General features: G+C 39.3%; 1 protein-coding gene across 3 annotated transcripts; it reads left to right on the top strand.

Moving 5' to 3' along the window:
• Positions 1-4,029: 4,029 nt before the first annotated feature.
• Positions 4,030-11,080, top strand: LOC120300151 (trypsin-like). 3 transcript variants are annotated; one of them, XM_039325769.1, is made up of 6 exons: positions 4,030-4,291; positions 5,557-5,648; positions 6,805-6,964; positions 8,650-8,903; positions 9,563-9,699; positions 10,776-11,080. In XM_039325769.1, the coding sequence occupies exons 2-6, from the start codon at positions 5,594-5,596 to the stop codon at positions 10,926-10,928; spliced, it is 759 nt and encodes a 252-aa protein (XP_039181703.1). In that variant the 5' UTR covers positions 4,030-4,291; positions 5,557-5,593; the 3' UTR covers positions 10,929-11,080. The 3 variants fall into 3 exon arrangements, with proteins under 3 accessions (XP_039181703.1, XP_039181705.1, XP_039181704.1); XM_039325771.1 differs by lacking the exon at positions 4,030-4,291 and adding an exon at positions 4,600-4,618; XM_039325770.1 differs by lacking the exon at positions 4,030-4,291 and adding an exon at positions 5,269-5,375.
• Positions 11,081-17,467: the final 6,387 nt, after the last annotated feature.

Here is a 17,467-nt window from a genome sequence, read left to right as displayed (position 1 = left end):
GAAATGATAATGCATATAAAAGCACAGAATTAGGCAACCCAGAATAAAAGTAATTGGAAATTCCTTGTAGAGCATTTTGGTTCAAAGGGTTAAGAAGTCAAGATATGTTTGGGCAGGTTTCTGTGGGAGTTTATTTAGAAACAGGATATCCTAAAGAACCGTGTTGCAACCTTTTCAACTCTTCTGTGTGATTCAAGGTGCTTTTTTGATGAAACAGGAACATTGTCAGACGCTTTATACATGGACATCAATCCTGAATTCCTGTAGCAATAGAGGTTGGGTTAAATCTGACTCTTCTATAATCCGTTGAAAGTCAAACTAAAGTCCAGAGTTGCTTGATAGTGAGATGGGTGGCTTATAAAGGTTAATAATAAAATTTAAAAATAGGCTAATAAATTAATATCCTTCTTTTGTCATCTGTGGATAAAAGTTTTTCATCACCTGCTCCCACAATCAGGGGATACCTTTCACATTTGAGGCAGCCCCTCAAATGAGTATTTCTAAGAATCCCGACTATACAATTAACCAGAGTATTTTTTTTATTCACCAATCTTTATAAACTAAAACAATTTTACTTTTCCAATGCAGGCTGTCCTTGACTTGTACAATTAGGACCAGAATTTCTGTTGCTTGGTTGTAAGATGAATCGCACATAATTTTACAACCTTTTTTTTAACCACAGTTGTTAAGCAAATCACTACAGTTGTCAAAGTGAATCATCCAGTTGTTAAACACATCTGGCTTCCCCTACTGACTCTGTTAGTGGGAAGCCGGCTGGGAAGGTCACAAATGGCAATCATGGGGACTCCAGGATACCGCAACCACTGTAAATATACACCAGTTGCCAAGCACCCAAATTTTGGTTCTGTGGCTGTGGGGATGTTGCAACAGTCATAAATGTGAGGACTGGTCATAAGTCAGTGTCGTAAATTGAGGACTACTTGTACATTGGGACTTCAGTTATTACCCTCCCAATCAGCATGGAGTTCAGGAAGGCTGACCTCAAGGAACAGGTTCAAAAATAATGTGGTGTTTTTTTCCCCCAAACAAAAACAACTAAGAGGTTTTTGGCACCTTAAAGACTAGGAGATTTATGGCCACTTAATAGAGCATCCCAAAGTGTTGCTGACTAATTGGTCCTAATAGCTATCCTCTTTATTGCTTTAATATTCAGCCTTGCACACCTTCTCTGATTCACTCCTCTCCAAGCAAATGCTTTTGGGAGTAGTTCACACAAACACCCAATTTAAAATTGCCTCTTTTCCCCCAAAATGGATGTTGCAAGCCCAGGATATCCACACTAGACCAAACAACATGTGACAGTCTCTTCTAGGGCACTGCCTTTGCAGGAAAAATATTCAAGTTTGGTCTGTCATGCAGTATAAAATTGAGGTTAAGAAAAAGGAAAGCCTGGCTGGGGCTTTGAATTGGGGTTGAAGGCTAGTGCAAGGGTCCTCAAACTTGGCCACTTTAAGACTTGTGGGCTTCAACTGCCAGAATTCCTCAGCCAGCCATGCTGGCTGGGGAATTCTGGGAGTTGAAGTCCACAAGTCTTAAAGTGGCCAAGTTTGAGGACCCCTGGGCTAGTGAGTCCAGAGAAAACCACATATGTATATGTACATAATATGCTAATTTGTATGCATATATATTAATATTTACGATATAATTCCTACTACAGCAGACATTGGGTGTAGGTATGTGTTTTAAGTTTTTATTTCCTCCTTTCCTGCAATACTTTTATAGATGCTATATCTGCCCATCACTGATGCTCTTTGTGATGTTTTTTGTCTACCCATAATCAGCAGTTCAAATTAGCAGGATGTTAGAAGAAACCAAGCAGTCTCCAAACCAGCAAAAAAAATATAAAAAAAATCAGGGAAAGTCTGGTAATACTTTTTCCACCTAACAAATTGTACTAAAGGGCGTCCACCAGATTTAAACTATTTTTTTAAAAAAAAAGGGAAAGGGAAGGGAAAGAATAAAATGTGCAAGAAAAAGAAAGAAGGAGAAAAAATGGAAAAGTAAGAATATAATAAAGAGAAAAGAAATATATAAAATGTGATTTCTAAGCTTCATTATAAATGTAAACAAATTAGTGACTCTTCACTCCCTCTAGGATTACAAACATTTATCTCTTCATCCCATATCCTACTTCTAAATTGTAGATAAATCTATGAAACCTCATCTTTTCAGCCCTGCTATTAGCAGAAAATCCATAAAGGGTTGTCAGAAGTAACAACATGTTAACTTTGATCAAATAAACCAATTTTATATTCCTTCCTTCTCCTTCTAACAACCTTAATTTTTAGTTCATTCAAATAATGTCATAGATTCTATTTTATTTCTTCTTTGTTCCATCGCACAGAGATATTCAAGGCTTTAATAAGCCTCTTTTGTAAATACACTAGGAAAAATTATCCAGGTCACTTTTTTGCTTTGTCATTCACATTTTTAAAACCTCAGCCAATTTCATTCATAGATCCAGTGAAACATCCTTTTTCTAAGGCATTCTCTTAGTCTGTCAGTTGTAAATCCACTTTCAATACTACTCCGTATGTTATCAGATAATTTTTTGTCTACATCTTTCATTTTGTCAATAACATCTTTTGGAAATAGTTTTTCCATAGAAGCAAACATCTTTACTGACATTATTGATATAGTGGCTACTAATTTCTGACTCCTTTCTTAAAAATTCTTCTTCAGAATTTTCATTTTTATAATTCTTTGCATCATTTTGAAGGCTTGTATTTATTTTTCCTCTATTTAAAATCTTTAGTACTTCTAGTGTCCAGTTTTTAATTTTATTGTATATGGAAGGTGCTCATATTACTTTCTTGCGGTTATTGTTTATTGCACTTTAGTCATTTTTAATCTAACTCTCTGATTGCTAACACATTTTAGCATTGCTTTAAAGTTACTCTGGTTTCTCTTATGAAGGTATAAAAGTTTCATCTTTTGCTAAGATTAAGTTTGTGTTTGCCATTTTTGTTGTGATTGATTTCTATAGGGACAGACAAATCTCCCAAATGCAATTTTATAGTTTTTTTCTTCAATCCCTTTAACAGAAAATTAACAGAATAACAGAGTTGGAAGGGACTTTAGAGGTCTTCTAGTCCATCTGTCTGCTCAAGCAGGAGACTCGATACCATTTCAGACGGTTCTCCAATTTCTTCTTAAAACCTTCAGTGTTGGAGCACCCACAACTTCTGGAGGCAAGTCGTTCCACTGATTAATTGTTCTAACTGTCAGGAAATTTCTCCTTAGTTCTAGGCTAGTTCTCTCCTTGATTAGTTTCCATCCATTGCTTCTTGTCCTGCCTTCAGGTGCTTTGGTTAATAGGTTGACCCTGTCTTCTTTTATGCATATAATTATTCATACATGTTTATGCTGGATTCTTTTAATTTGGAGATCTTTATGTTTTCATTTATGTATTTATCAAACTTATATAGTTGTCCATCACACAGAACAAATGACTTGTATGAATGGGACATTTTATTATATACATTTTTGTAAGTATGCCAACACAAGCATTTTCATTTGCTATTCACCAACATATGTCCTTTGGGGTGTTTCTTCCATCTAGTATTCATATTTTGGCACACACAGGTTGGAGAGCTATATTACAACATTTAAAGAAAGATAGCCACAAAAGTACAGATGTTTTTTCAATGTGCGTGTTGTTTCAGGAAATGAGACATAAATTAAGTTCAGATTCAAATGCGAACTGAATGAACTTCTGTCCCCTTCTCATCTTAATTTATGGGTCATAATTAAGTATCACTAGAGGTGCCAATTTGGGCAGAGACAGTAGTTAATAAATGCCAGAAGTAATTGAGTAAAGGGATGAATCCAGCCATAAAAAATGGTACCTGTAATATGCTGCCAGAGGCAACCAATTCATCTTAGCTCATAAAAAGGCCAGCTGCATTTCCACACCATATTGGAACCATTTGCGGCAAAATTAGCCTGTCAGTGGAGCAAATGATTCAGACAGCTTGTGCAAGGGAGAACAAGTGTCTGTAATAAATGGGGAGATTTGTGTGATTCGACTTTTAATATGGCAAATTCTGAGGGGCCTCTTCCTCCTTCTTTCACGGTCACCTGTTATATCATCAGGTAGTTATTCAATCTGAAAAGTGGATTTGGACCTAGTCACTTGCTAAGAGAGATAAAGGCGGGGTGTTAAGAAGCACTTCCTGATTAACCCAAGATTGGCCAATCTGAGGCAGGACTCCAGATAAAAGCTAGAAGGGAACTGGAAGGCAAATCATTGAATTCCCACATCTTGGGGGTAAGAACTGCCTATACTTCCTTGCTATCTCTCTAATTGATTTCAAGGTCTATACAAATGTATGTGTTTTCCAGGAGCATCATGCAGAAGATCCCTGCTGGAGGCAGAGGAAATTGGTTGTCAGGAGATTTCAGCATTGACAGCTGCTAATTCAATCATTTTATTCCAGTAAACGAACAGGGATATTTGCAGCCTTGATTTATGGCACTCAACAGATGTGGGATAGATGTAAATTGCCACCTCTAGCCAAGGAGTTGGACTCTGGAGCATAAGAGTTGAGCAGTCTTCTGGGGTTAATGGCTGCCAATCACTTTGGGGAAGGAACAGGTGACTATTATGCAGCAGAACCTGGATTTTCTGTTCCATCCTAAATTTGGAGGATCTTTGTTTTTGCTAAGCAAGGCTAGGCTAGGTTAGGTTTGGTTAGAGATTTAGATTTTTTTATCCAAAACCCTGGAATGAAATGCAACCATACTTAAGCCTTCTCCATCTACTTGGGAGATTACTCCTCTTCTGTGGAGTTTTTGTCACTTTTGTAGTTCTCGTGTTCCTGTACTGCATCGCAGCCTTAATACTGTACCTCAGTTACATGCACTTGTATTGAGGTGCTGGAAAGGTCCTCGTGATTGTAAGTCAGCATGATCTGGCTTTTAAACTTGCTTTTCTATAATTTGTAGTGTCGGGTGAAGGTATGCATGAGTGCCATTTATCTATAAGGTTAATTCATTGAGCATACAGATTTTTTTATTTATATCCTGTTTCTTTATTTTTATAAGCAATTCAAGCAGTAAACATACATAATACACCTTCCTCTTCCTATTTTCCCCAGAACAACAATCACCCTGTGTGGTGAGTTGGGCTGAGAGAGAAGGACTGACCCTAAGTCACCCAGCCACCTTTCATGCCTAAAGTGGGACTAAAACTCACAGTCTTCTGATTTCTTCACCACTAGAGTCTATTTGTTTGCCACCTCAAAATGGCTAGAACTCTACATTGCTGCTTTGGACAATAATGGGTGAGGGACTCTGAGGATTGCAACATAAAGGACCTGTAGGACCTGCAAGACTTCAACCTTGAACCTCAGGTGGCCCACTTTTTGAAAAGCCATACACAAATCTATGATTCTTTACTTTTCCTGTAAAGTCAAAGTTTCTATGTGTCTGTTTTCTGTGAGATTCATGCTGACCATTATGCTGAATGGTTTGGTAAACCAAGATGGTGGAATGTTAGCCTCTTAAATTTCTGAATATTCTTGTTTTCAACAGATCTTATTCTTGGGAACCATTATTGTAGTTAACAACCATGTTACAGCTTTTCTTCGAGTTACTGGCTGCTGTTTTATACATGGCATCTTCAGGTAAGATCTTGGAAATGTACCTGCTGTTTTTAAAAATACCGTGAACATAGTTGAATAGTTGAGGATGACAGGGGTAGGGTGAATCCAGGGTCAATCTGAGGACAAAGAAACACACACAAATATAAATGTCTTGCATTGCACCATATGCAGGACTAGGCAAGTTGTGATAGCCTCCTGCAAATGCCTTTCTCCCATATTTCATAAATGGAAACATAATAAAAACAAATATAATTGTTGTGGTGACTCCTTTAGGCAGAGAGGTGGGGAGTTGAGTAGCAATTGAGGTCCTTTTAATCATACCTGACATTCCTGCTGGAGGGAAGGCCTCCTTCTGTGCAAAAAGAGATAAGTTGCTTCCAAAACTAAAGAAACAGGAAGCATCCTTCGGAAAACTGGTGTGGGTTAAGTGATCTGGTTCACAAACCTACACTGAGGACTTTTTCAAGGATGAATGGAGACGTCAGACAGCAGTTCCTTTTACTTTGCTGTATTTTGTGTTTCTTCTCTGTTGTCACAACATACACACACACACACACACATCCTTCCTCATTAATGCACTCTTCAAGCCCTGAGTCTGAATTCCCTGCTGATTCCCAGCTGATGAGACTGACTCTCAAAGAGGCTGGAATTTTCTCTTCACCATAGTAAATAACAACTAGATGAGATTTTTATGTAGGAAATGTTTACCCGTACACAGGTGATCCATCACCTGAATGCTGTGTGGAGATTTCTTTATTTATTAGGAAATTTTATATGGCCTCCCAACTTACTCACTGTGACTCTGGGCAGCTTACAGAAATAAAACTCTAATACAAAAGGCAACAACAATCAACAAGGCAACAACAATCAAGCCAACCACTTGGGCTCCATATAGTCCTGAGGTCCTTTGGCCCGTATCTTCAGGGCCTTTTGAAAGAGTGTCAAAGTGGGGACCAATCTTATTTCCGCAGGGATGATGTTCCATAGGGAGGGAACCAGATGGACCTCCTTTGGAGAGGGGACCCGTAATGTATCTTACTCAGATCAAAAGAGAATCTCATCCTTTCCTAGAACCAGAGTCCTTGATTTCTGACTTTACTCATCTTTTAGTTCTTCTGGGATCCTTTCTTCCTTTGTTTGTGGTTTATTCATTTTTATTCTCTCTTTTTTTTCTCAGCCACTGCAGCAGAAGGAGAAAGAGTCCTGGGAGGAAAACCATGTCTGCCCAATTCCCAGCCATGGCAGGCTGCCCTATTCTCAGGATGCAGGCTGATCTGTGGAGGGACGCTCATTCACCCATCCTGGGTGCTCAGTGCGGCCCACTGCAGAAAGTCATCGTAAGTGCAAACAGGGTAAAAGGATGTTGGGTGTGCTGTTCATTTTAACAAGAATATGAAGAGAGCATAAAGGCAAGAAAAGTTAAAGGGATGGAACATGTTTAGCCCTGGGAATAGAAGAGTAAGGACATGCTAGCACTTTTCACATAGCCACAGGGAAGGACGCAAATATTTATTTTGTCTTGTCTAAGAGGGAGGATTTAATAAGCATACATGACAAGGACAGATTATGGGTTAAATTTGTTGAAGAACTCTCTAGTACCAATAAGAGAGTTTCATCAATGAAATTCATTGTATAGGAGGATAGACAGCTCTCTGTCACTAAAGGTCTTCAACTAGAAGCTAGCAACTAGCTATCTGTTGTGGATCTGTTCATGCTGGATTTTATGAAAAGCAAATCTGCCTTCCTCCATTGACTTTGCTTGTGTGAAGCCAGCTGGGAAGATTGCAAATGGTGATCACATGATTCTGGGGCACTGCAACTGTCGTAGGTATATGCCAAGTGCCTAAATTTTGATCATATGACTATGGAGATGCTGCAATGGTCATAAGTGTCAGGACATCATAATCACTTTTTTCCAGTGCTGTCATAACTTTGAACTGCTGCTAAATGAATGATTGTAACTCAAGGACTACCTATATTTTGCATCACATATGCTGTATAACAGAAAGCTGAAAAGAATTTAGCAATGTATTTAGTATTTAGTAATGAAGCATAACTTCTATCTGATTCAACTAATGCACTTGTACAATAAGATACGATATTACCACTCGGTTTTAGTTGTATTACTCAGTGATAAGATCAGCACAATTCCTCCCTCTACTTACAGCTATTTTCCCCTCCCTATCTATAAGAAGTTCAAGGTGATGACAAATGAGCTGCATTAGTTTTGATGCATGAACAAAGTGGTTAGGAGGCCTTTTCCCTTTTCTTTTAATTTTAAAAAGTCCAAAAGTTTTACAACAGCATCAGATTCTCTGCAGGCAAGACCAGTCTTTCCCCAGGAATGACTGAGTGATCTCATATGATACAGTCAGTTTAGGAAGCGCTGGAGATCAACATAGGTGTAGCCTATAAAAGTTGCAATAAGAAGATCAGTCTTGAAATAAAGAAATGAAGTTGGAGGACTTCTCCGAGTTAATTTGAATATTTTTAAAAAAGTAGGCACCATCTATGAGCACTTCAACCTGGGGTGGCAATTTTTTTTAAAGCTAACCTCCTTAAAACACAGAGATCTAGAACAATCAAGGCACGTAGTCTTAGAGGCTGTTGCAATGATGGGAGTTGGTGTTGTTTTCTATTATTTTTTAGAGACAGTTTATCTGAAATTTGTTTAAAAAGCAATGGGATTTTGTTTCACCTATCTTGAGGTATTCAGATTAAAAATACAATAAATGAGAACTTGCCAAGATTTAGAGTCGCCCACTGATTTTGTGGCTCCTTCATTTTCACAACAGTCCAATGTGAACAAATGAAAGCTTCAATTTATTTATTTGTTTTTTTAAGAAATCAGGAAGCAAAATAAATAAACCTTGTCAGAAAAACCTCTGGTTTCTCAGGGTCTACCTGCTGAGATGCCTTTAAAGACACAAGGGCAGATCCATCAAGAGGGGGGGGGGGAATGACAGTTTTGCCACAGGGCAATTTTCGAGCAACAGAAGCTAACCTTGTCTCATTCTTCCAGCATTTTCCCAGTGCGTCTTGGAGAACACCATCTGAGGCGCATAGACTGGTCAGAACAGTTCAAGTTATCGTCAAAAGCCATTGTGCATCCTGAGTACAACCGACAAACCTTGAACAATGATATTATGCTGGTTAAACTGCTGATCCCGGCTACCTTAAATGACAAAGTCAAAGTCCTGAATTTGACTACCAGCTGCCCGGAGCCTGGAACCAAATGCCTCATTTCAGGATGGGGTACAACAAGTAGCCCACAAGGTATATTGACAGATAAACTGAGTTCTCATATCATTCTATATGTTGGTTGGCCTAGTGATAATTTATGGAATAAATCTAAGAAATTAAATCTGTGCAACATGCTGAACCAAAATAGAAATACTGTGGTTTAATGGTGGAGTGTATGAATTCCTGTGTAAGCTTAGGGCTACATTGTGTTTCATAAAGCAAGTTGAATGAAACAGCGGAGGAATATTGTCTGTTCAGGGAGGCAGTCCTAAGTATTATGGGATGCTCAGATGTTTATAAAGGCATTTGAGGCATTTATAATGCTTAAGACACCCATCCTGCTGGGCTTGTAGCATTGAAGGTCACAAAAGAGACAATGATTAGGTGCAATTTTTGCCACTTTGGGATAGTTTAATGGGAGGGTCTAGTTACAAAAAAAATATTTTAAAACTGAACCAGAACCCAATGTCACATTTTTGTCTATTCTTCTTTTAAACCATCAAAATTAATGGCTATCATATGCCAATGAATTCTACAAGTTAAACACCCCCAGCTAAGATGCTTCCCTTTTGTCTGGTCTTAAATCTCTGGTCCATTCCAAAGACAACCTTAGACCTAGTCATAAGAGGAAGGAGAAGAATGCCATTTCGCCAATCTACTTCTCCTTTATTGAATTCCATCTTCCTTTACAGCCAAATATCCAGATGTTCTACACTGTGCCAACATCACCATCTTCAGTCACAATGTTTGCCGATTGATTTATCCCAATTATATCAATGAAAACATGGTCTGTGCTGGCAAGATGGAGGGAGGAACAGATACTTGCCAGGTAAAAGGAGTTGGGGTCTATTTAGGCAGCCACTTTAATGGTATTTTTTCTAATCCATGAGGAGGACACTAAAGTATGCGAGATAATAACTTCAATCTCCATAGCTTGTCTCTACTCTACCTTAATGAAAAGGCCAGCGACTGGTACAGGCCTAACAATTTGCTGCAAGGCAAGTTAAAGTCCAGAGATTGACTAATTTCCCAGGGCAGGACAAAGGCTTCCCCCCTAAAATGAGCTGGCTTTGGAAAGGAGGTGACAGATGATTGGAAAAGCAAGTTTAGCCATCTATCAAAAACCTTACAATAAAATATGTGCCGTAACCATCTTCATGTGACCAGCTTGTCAGGCTTGTTCAGAAACCCATGCCTGACTTCTACATTCTACTGGGTGCTGCAATCCATACAAAGCAGAGGTGCTGCAAGATTCACCACTTTTATCAAGTGATGAAAGTATAATTGCACCTTTGCAATTCATGCCCTGGCTTTGCAGCATCATGATGCATGCACAGAAGAGGAGGAAGAGCTTGCACTATGACAAGTGTTGCTTTCGTAATTTACTCTCCCCACTTTGCTTTCTCAATGGCACTATTGCTGCAGAGTAACCTGCCTATCTACGTAGGCAGGCTACTCTGCAGCAATGTCTACGTAGGATTGACAAGCAAGTTATTGTACCAATATACTCATCTATAGCTTGCTCTTAGGGATGCTTATCCTTTTTCTTCCTTTTGGCAACCCACATGGCAAGGTGGGCAAGTGAAGATGAGACAGCATATCAGTCTTCTTGTTCCCTCATGTTCCTAACAATAAACACCAGGAAATAGATAGCCATAGCTTAAGGAGAGATACCATGGGTCTGTATTGAGGATGGACAGAGGACCAAAGGTGGAAATACATTGGTTAAGTTCTTCGTTCAGCCATGAAGCTTACTGGATATATCTGACTTTCTTTTAGGCTCACACACCTTAAGAATTGCTGTGAAAACATAAAGGAGAAGCAAAGGTCATCCATGCTGCCTTGTGCTCTTGGGGTGGGGAGAAGGAAGGACTCATGCTATATTTTGTTTTGTTTTCTGGACAGGGTGATTCAGGTGGACCCTTGGTCTGCAATGGGAAGCTGCAAGGCATTGTATCCTGGGGCCCTTACATATGTGCCCAGCCAAATAAGCCAGGAGTTTATGTTAATGTCTGCAGATATACTGACTGGATCCAGGAGATTATCCAAAATAACTGAGGAGCACGGGACAATTCTGAACAAACTCCAAAGGGAGAGGAAACTTTGCTTCTCTTTTTGGTCAAATTGGCCTTGTGTTATATTGATGGTGCTTTTGATATGCCTCTGGAGCTATTAAAATGTGATTTAATAAAAGCCATGTTTGTGGCCAAGTTTTCTTGGGTCCAAAACTTTATTTGACTCCTCCACTCCACCCCAGTACCAATACTCTTAGCAACTTGAATCTTCCTTTATATATTTTAAAATATACCCTTTGGTTCATCAAGTCCATTCCCTTTGCAGGAACTCTAATAAAATTATCCTTCTCAAGTAGCCATCCATCCTCTCTTTGAACATACTCAATAAAAGTATCTCTCATCTCTTTGCTTAATTGGCTCCATTATTAAGTGCTTATATCATTAGAAAGGTCTTTTTTTTTAACAAAAACAAAAAACATTCAACTGGAATTTGCCTTCTTGTATTAATGTCCTCATCCTAGGGGGATAGATAACAAGTTGTGACCTTCATCTATGTAATTCTTCAGATATTAGATAGAACAATGTGCTTCTCTATATCTTTCTCTTATCAGGGTTAAATCAAATCAATTTTCTCAGTAAATCCATATAGGACTTAATCTTTAGTCTCCAGATCCATCCTAGCTGGAGTTGTTGTTTTTTTTTTTACTTCTTCCATTTTATATGATTCCTTCTAAAAAGGAGGGATTTGGTAGCACTCTTCAGATTTCTGAAAGGATGCTGCATAAAAGATGTGGATCTATTTTTCATTGTTCTAGAATATAGAACATGAAATAATGGATTTAAGTTATAGAATGACAGATACTGGTGGATATTAGAAGAAATTTCCTAACAGGAAGAGGCATTCTCAATGGAACAGGTGACCAAGAAAAGCGGTAGACTTCCATTCCAATCAGATGGCCATTGATCAAGGATGATTTAATTAAGTTTCCTCCAATGTGCAGCAGGTAGAATTCAATGAACCCTGTGCCCCTTTCCATCTTGATAATTATATGATTCAGTCATGTAAAAAATGAAGCAGACTTCTTTGGTTGCCATGGTGTGCACCTTTCTATAGGTAGTTAGCACACAACTTTCATCATCTTTTGCCATTGTAACCACAATGGTCACATTCATACTATGATTTAAACTAGGGGGATATAACTCACATCAATTGGAAAACAAGAACAGGCTATGCTTTGGATTAGGAGCTAGGAATGCTAAGGGATGAAGAGTTGCTCTCCCAATGACATAAGCTAAACTATTCTATGAGAATCTCAGCCTAAAAGTTCATTGTCCACAGTCCACATTTGATTAGGCAAAGATCCACTTGAAGCAATGTCCCTTTAAAAAGCCAAATGGGAAAAGCTAGTCTTTCAAGCACCTTCTCTAAGGCTTTTAAGGAAATATTTTTTTGCATAAGTCTCTCCTTTGTCATCTCTCAGTTCTTGTGGGAGCAAAAAGTCCTTCTCAGAATACTTTTGACTTAGTCTTGGGGAATCTCATGCAGTTGAGTTCTTTGTCTAGAGTATTAAATCATTAAACATATGCAGTAATAACCTCTTGCCACACTGTTTAGTGTCAACACTCCAAATTATAGCTTCTGTGGACAAGATAATCTAGTGTTGAAGGTGACTAACAACTCCCCACTTTGCTATGAAGGAACAAGGTGTGATTCATGGAGCTTCAACAGGCATGCAGAAACCACATCCAATGTTCTGGCATCAGGGAATGTGAACTTTAGCACCCATGTTGGTTTAACAAGCTTCAGGATAAATCCAGTACAAATAGGTGTTTCCCATGGTTGTCAACATCAGATTAGATCAACCTTCTCCAACTGCTTGCCTTTCAACTGCTGGAATGAAACTCCATCACCTCCAGCCAAAAGTGAGCTGTTGGTTGGGAATAACTGGGAAAGGTCAAAACTTTCTGCTACTTGGCAGAAGGACCATAATATATAGATAAAACATTAAAGTGTAGTGATATCACATTGCCATTATTAAAGCCACAGTTTCCCCAGTTATAGCATACAAAAGTTGGGCCATCAGAAAGACTGAATGAAAAAAATTGAACTTTTGAATTGTGATACTGGAGAAAAGGGTTAAGAATATCTCTGATTTAAAAAAAAATCCAATCATTCTATACTGGATGAAGACCAGATTTACTACTACTACTTACTATCATGGTAGCACCATAATGAAGTTAATGTTTAAATATTTTTGAGACATCATGCAAAGGCACAAGTCATTGGAGAAAACCGCAGAGACCTTCTCCGTGGACAATGGCTGATCACTGCTGTCCAATGTTACACAAGTTAGTAAGTTCATCTGTAGACTGCAGGAATAGTATCTACTTAGGGTAAATGTGAGGACTCTTCCAAGGGGATTATCACAACAATTCAAGAGAATTAAGCCAAATAAGAGAAATTCAACCAAGGTATCTGTCTGAAATTAACATTCACTACTGAATGCAGAGAGGAAAGCTATGTATGAAGTGTTGTATTCCATGAGCACATTTAAGGATAGAATAGTCTGTCCCCAACTGAAACTCTGAGGATATCTTTCTTGACCTACTATTGACCCTCGAATGAGATAAGAACAAGGCTTTCAAGTTTTACTATTCTTTACAACAGATCAGATTACAGAAAATTAGAACATGTGAGAAATAAGTAAGAAGAACTTTGAATATGTCTCTACTTTTTTTTAACTGGGATTTAGTCTAATGTTTACATATAATATTTCCTGGTGAGATAAATGGCATTTTATCAGGGGCAAAGAATCAGGACCCTTCACATAGATTGTAGCATAAATGATTTATTGAAGTCTATACACAAGAACCTGGTCAACTAACAGCACTAAATAGGCATTAAATAAGAGTCTGCTGAATTGGGGGGGGGGGGCTGGCCTGAGTCTCTTGTGGAAACAAAAGGAATGTAAATTGATGACTTGTTTTACTCTGCTTTCCAAGTCTGCCTGCTCTTCTCCTACACATTTCTAATTAAAAACAACCAGTTACATCACTTACAATCTTTTGTTTAACCTCCATGCATTTTTTGAAGCTGAACCTCTGCCATCAAAAGGAAGTATTTGAATTAATTATGGGATGGCAATCATGCCCCATAAACTTAATGAGAAGTTTTTATGAGTACTTTGTGTAGAGGAGGTGGCATATGTATTTCTGTTTCTTAATTAAGCCCTAAACCAAAAAGTAAACAATGCTGTAAACAACAATGGAAGACTAAGTCATAGTATATTCAGAGCCTGAGAGAGATTCAGAAGCTGACTGGGAAAACATTGGCTAGTAGTAATAACTTGGTTATCTGGAAAACTAATAGGTAATTGGTTGGTTCACAGAGAGGCAGTTAATAAACAACTGGGGGAAAAAAATCTGCCTCGATAAGCAAAGAAATTGAGTTCCAAAATGAAATGAAAATTTGACTGCTGAGATTTTTATAACTTATTCCATTCTCTTTAATAAATCTTGTTAAAGAAAAATTTGGGAGAATGTTGCTATCAGCTGAAGTTAACAAAACTTGAGAGATGCAATATAAAAATATGTTGGGCAGATTATGCTTTTATTTTAAGGTATATGTCTAAGAATTGTTTTTGAGGATGTCTAGCAATGGAAATTCATGGTTGGGGGATGAAATTTAGCTTTAGATTTGTCTCGGCATATCTGTAAATTTTGCTTGGGTGTCATGGCTATGATACTTGGAGAAGATTGTGAAGCTATGGGTAGCCCAAGATTTATGACTACTGTACATCACTGCCAACCATACCTGGATGACTAAGAATCTCCATAGACATTTAGCTATGCACTTTGGGATGAACACCCTTCGAAAGGTGAGAGAATATGAATGGATTTCCAGAAAATATTGCAAACTACAGGAACCATTTGTGCTTCAGTTTGAGATTCAGACAGCACAGACCCGTCCCCAATAGCCTGTGCCTGTCTTTAACAGTGAAGGGACACAGAGCAAAAAACATCCTGCAGCCAAGAAGGCTCCACACACATTTGCAGTTCTCAGGTTACCCTGAGGACCCAGGTGTAGAAGGAGAAGTCTTCATCAGGGTCCAGTCCAAGCCAAGAATAAATAACATGGTGACTGCTTTAGAAGAGGAGAGCCAGACAGAAAGATGGCTCTGGAAGAAAAGAGAGAGAGCACATGTAGGGAGTGGGTTTCTGCAGATTTGGTTTCTGTTTGGGACAGAGAGACTTGTGGGGGGGGGTTGGTTTCTGCCTTTAAAATCCTTTGGGGAAATATATTCTGCGTTTTGGCAATAGAAGAAGGGGACGACAGAGAATGAGATGGCTGGATGGAGTCACTGAAGCAGTAGGTGTGAACTTAAATGGACTCCAGAAGACGGTAGAGGACAGGAAGACCTGGAGGAACATTGTCCATGGGGTCACAATGGGTCGGACACGACTTCGCAATTAACAACAACAACAACATTCTGCCTTTTTAATATTTACCAAAATATTTCTTTCTCTGGATTCTTCCCACACCAGAGTAGACTTATTATAGCCTTGTGCCAATGACAAACTCCTCAAAGTGCTTGTTTTAAATTTCCCTTAATCTCCTTTATAAGTAGTAAAGAGCACTGTGGGAAATTTAAAATGGCAGCTTACCACTCTTAGCAGGTAATTTTGCAACTGGGAGCCATTAATATGGAGAATGATCTATCAAGAAGTGTGTTTTTTTGTTTGTGTATTAGATTTGTTTGCCACCCAGCTTGCTTAAAAGCAACTCTGGGCAACTTACAACGTTAAAATAATAAAATTGAAGTGTTTGGTGAAGAATCTTCACATTTGCTGTGTGTGTGTGTGTGTTCACGATACACAAGCCTATTATAAAAAGATACTGATATCAATTGACATAAATAGCATCACCATGAGAAGCTCAGCCTGAAATTTCTATCTTACATATATGTGTGTGTGTGTGTTTTCTGGAACACCCAATTAAATAGTTTCATTTATCTCTTCCCGTATTCACACACCCCAAGATAACATTATCAGCTTCTGTATCTGCAGATGTTTCCATTGTTTAAGGATCAAAGAAATCTATTTTAGCATTTAAATGATTGTATCAGCGAATTGTGCACAGACAGAAATCTTTTGTATCAGTCTCAGAGGACACCTTATAATTCAATACTTCAAAACAGCAGACTTAGTTTAGATTTATTGTATTTAGCATATGCATAGGCAAGGTGGCATCAGAATTAATCTCAGCCACCTTGGCACATGCTGTTCAGCTATAAAGTGTAGGCATGCATGCAAAATTGATGGAGCCATTTCAGGTGAAGGCACAGGGGAATTTGAGTGGCTACCACACCTATGCATTGCTACACAACCTCTGGACGTCCAGCTTCAGTTATTTGCATTATTCTAACTGATACTGTGTTGCATTATTTTGCAATGTATGCATAGGGTTGCACATGGTCTTATTCCTATGTTTGGCCGTAATATGTAATGTCAGTTCCCTTGCACAGAGTGGTGAAGTTACTATATATCTCAGCCTTGGCATCCTGAAGATGTGTAGACTTCAGCCACCACAATTCCTCAGCCAACATGGTAGTTCCTGAATTAGGGTATTGTTTTCTGCTTGATTGTTTGCCTGATGTTAATCCCTATTTACCTGGGTGTTGACTGCTGGAGAAGATGTGTTCTCTTGGCATTTTTATCATCTCTTCGGAATAGTGTGCAAATGATGATTTATCTTTATGTGCCAATTGATGGCTGATTTGTCTGAGTGTCAAGCTTCCAGGAATTTCCTAGTGTTTTGGATTTAGCTTGGTCTAAGATGTTCACAGTTTCCCTGTTGAAACTATGGTTAAGTGTCCATGTGGTGTGAAATTAAGAATTTTCATAGTGTATTCTGACCGGTGGTTGATGTTCATGAATGCGTTCTGCTAGTCTTCTGCCTGTCTGTCCTAGATACGGTAGTGGTTGTTACAGTCCTCAGACTGTATGTTGTAGATCAGTGGTGGCTAACCTATGGCATGCGTGCCAGAGGCGGCACTCAGAGTCCTCTCTGTGGGCACTTCTCTGAACTGCTGGTGGTGGGCTGCAGAGCCCTAGAGTGCGCTGGTCGAGGAGCCAGCAGGCTGTGGCTGCTGATGGATACTGTCGGCCCCCATGCGCTCGCTGGCCTCTGTGTGCGGGGGGCGATGGTGTCAGGCAACAGCCGCCCTGACCCCTGCCTTGCCTTGCCCTGCGATAATGGCACCCCCATTCTGCCTCGCCTCACCCAGCAGGACGAGCCTCCTGCCCACCACTCCACCTGCCAGAGACCCCTGGATCTCCCCCAACTCTGCCCGACCTCCACAGGCATCCCTCCCCACGAGCAACATTGAGGTAGCCATGCCCACCTTGACCACACCCATCCGGTCTGCCATGACCACCACAGCCAAGCCCACCCAGTGGGCCACACCCACCTGGCACCCGGCAATAAATAAGTGGGTTTTGGGTTGCAGTTTGGGCACTCGGTCTCTAAAAGTTTCGCCATTACTGTTGTAGATGATTCCTATTTTTTCTTCTTAGACTACT

Source organism: Crotalus tigris, unplaced genomic scaffold (assembly GCF_016545835.1).
Source record: "Crotalus tigris isolate CLP2741 ecotype Arizona unplaced genomic scaffold, ASM1654583v1 scf7180000024338.4412243, whole genome shotgun sequence".
In the NCBI taxonomy this organism is placed as follows: Eukaryota; Metazoa; Chordata; class Lepidosauria; order Squamata; family Viperidae; genus Crotalus; species Crotalus tigris.
This window is presented reverse-complemented; position numbering and strand designations above follow the sequence as displayed.

Coding starts and splice junctions, on each gene's coding strand:
- LOC120300151 (XM_039325769.1), top strand. CDS start 5,594: ATGTTACAGCTTTTCTTCGAGTTACTGGCTGCTGTTTTATACATGGCA. Junction 6,965..8,649: donor GCCCACTGCAGAAAGTCATC/GTAAGTGCAAAC, acceptor TCATTCTTCCAG/CATTTTCCCAGTGCGTCTTG. Junction 8,904..9,562: donor TACAACAAGTAGCCCACAAG/GTATATTGACAG, acceptor CTTCCTTTACAG/CCAAATATCCAGATGTTCTA.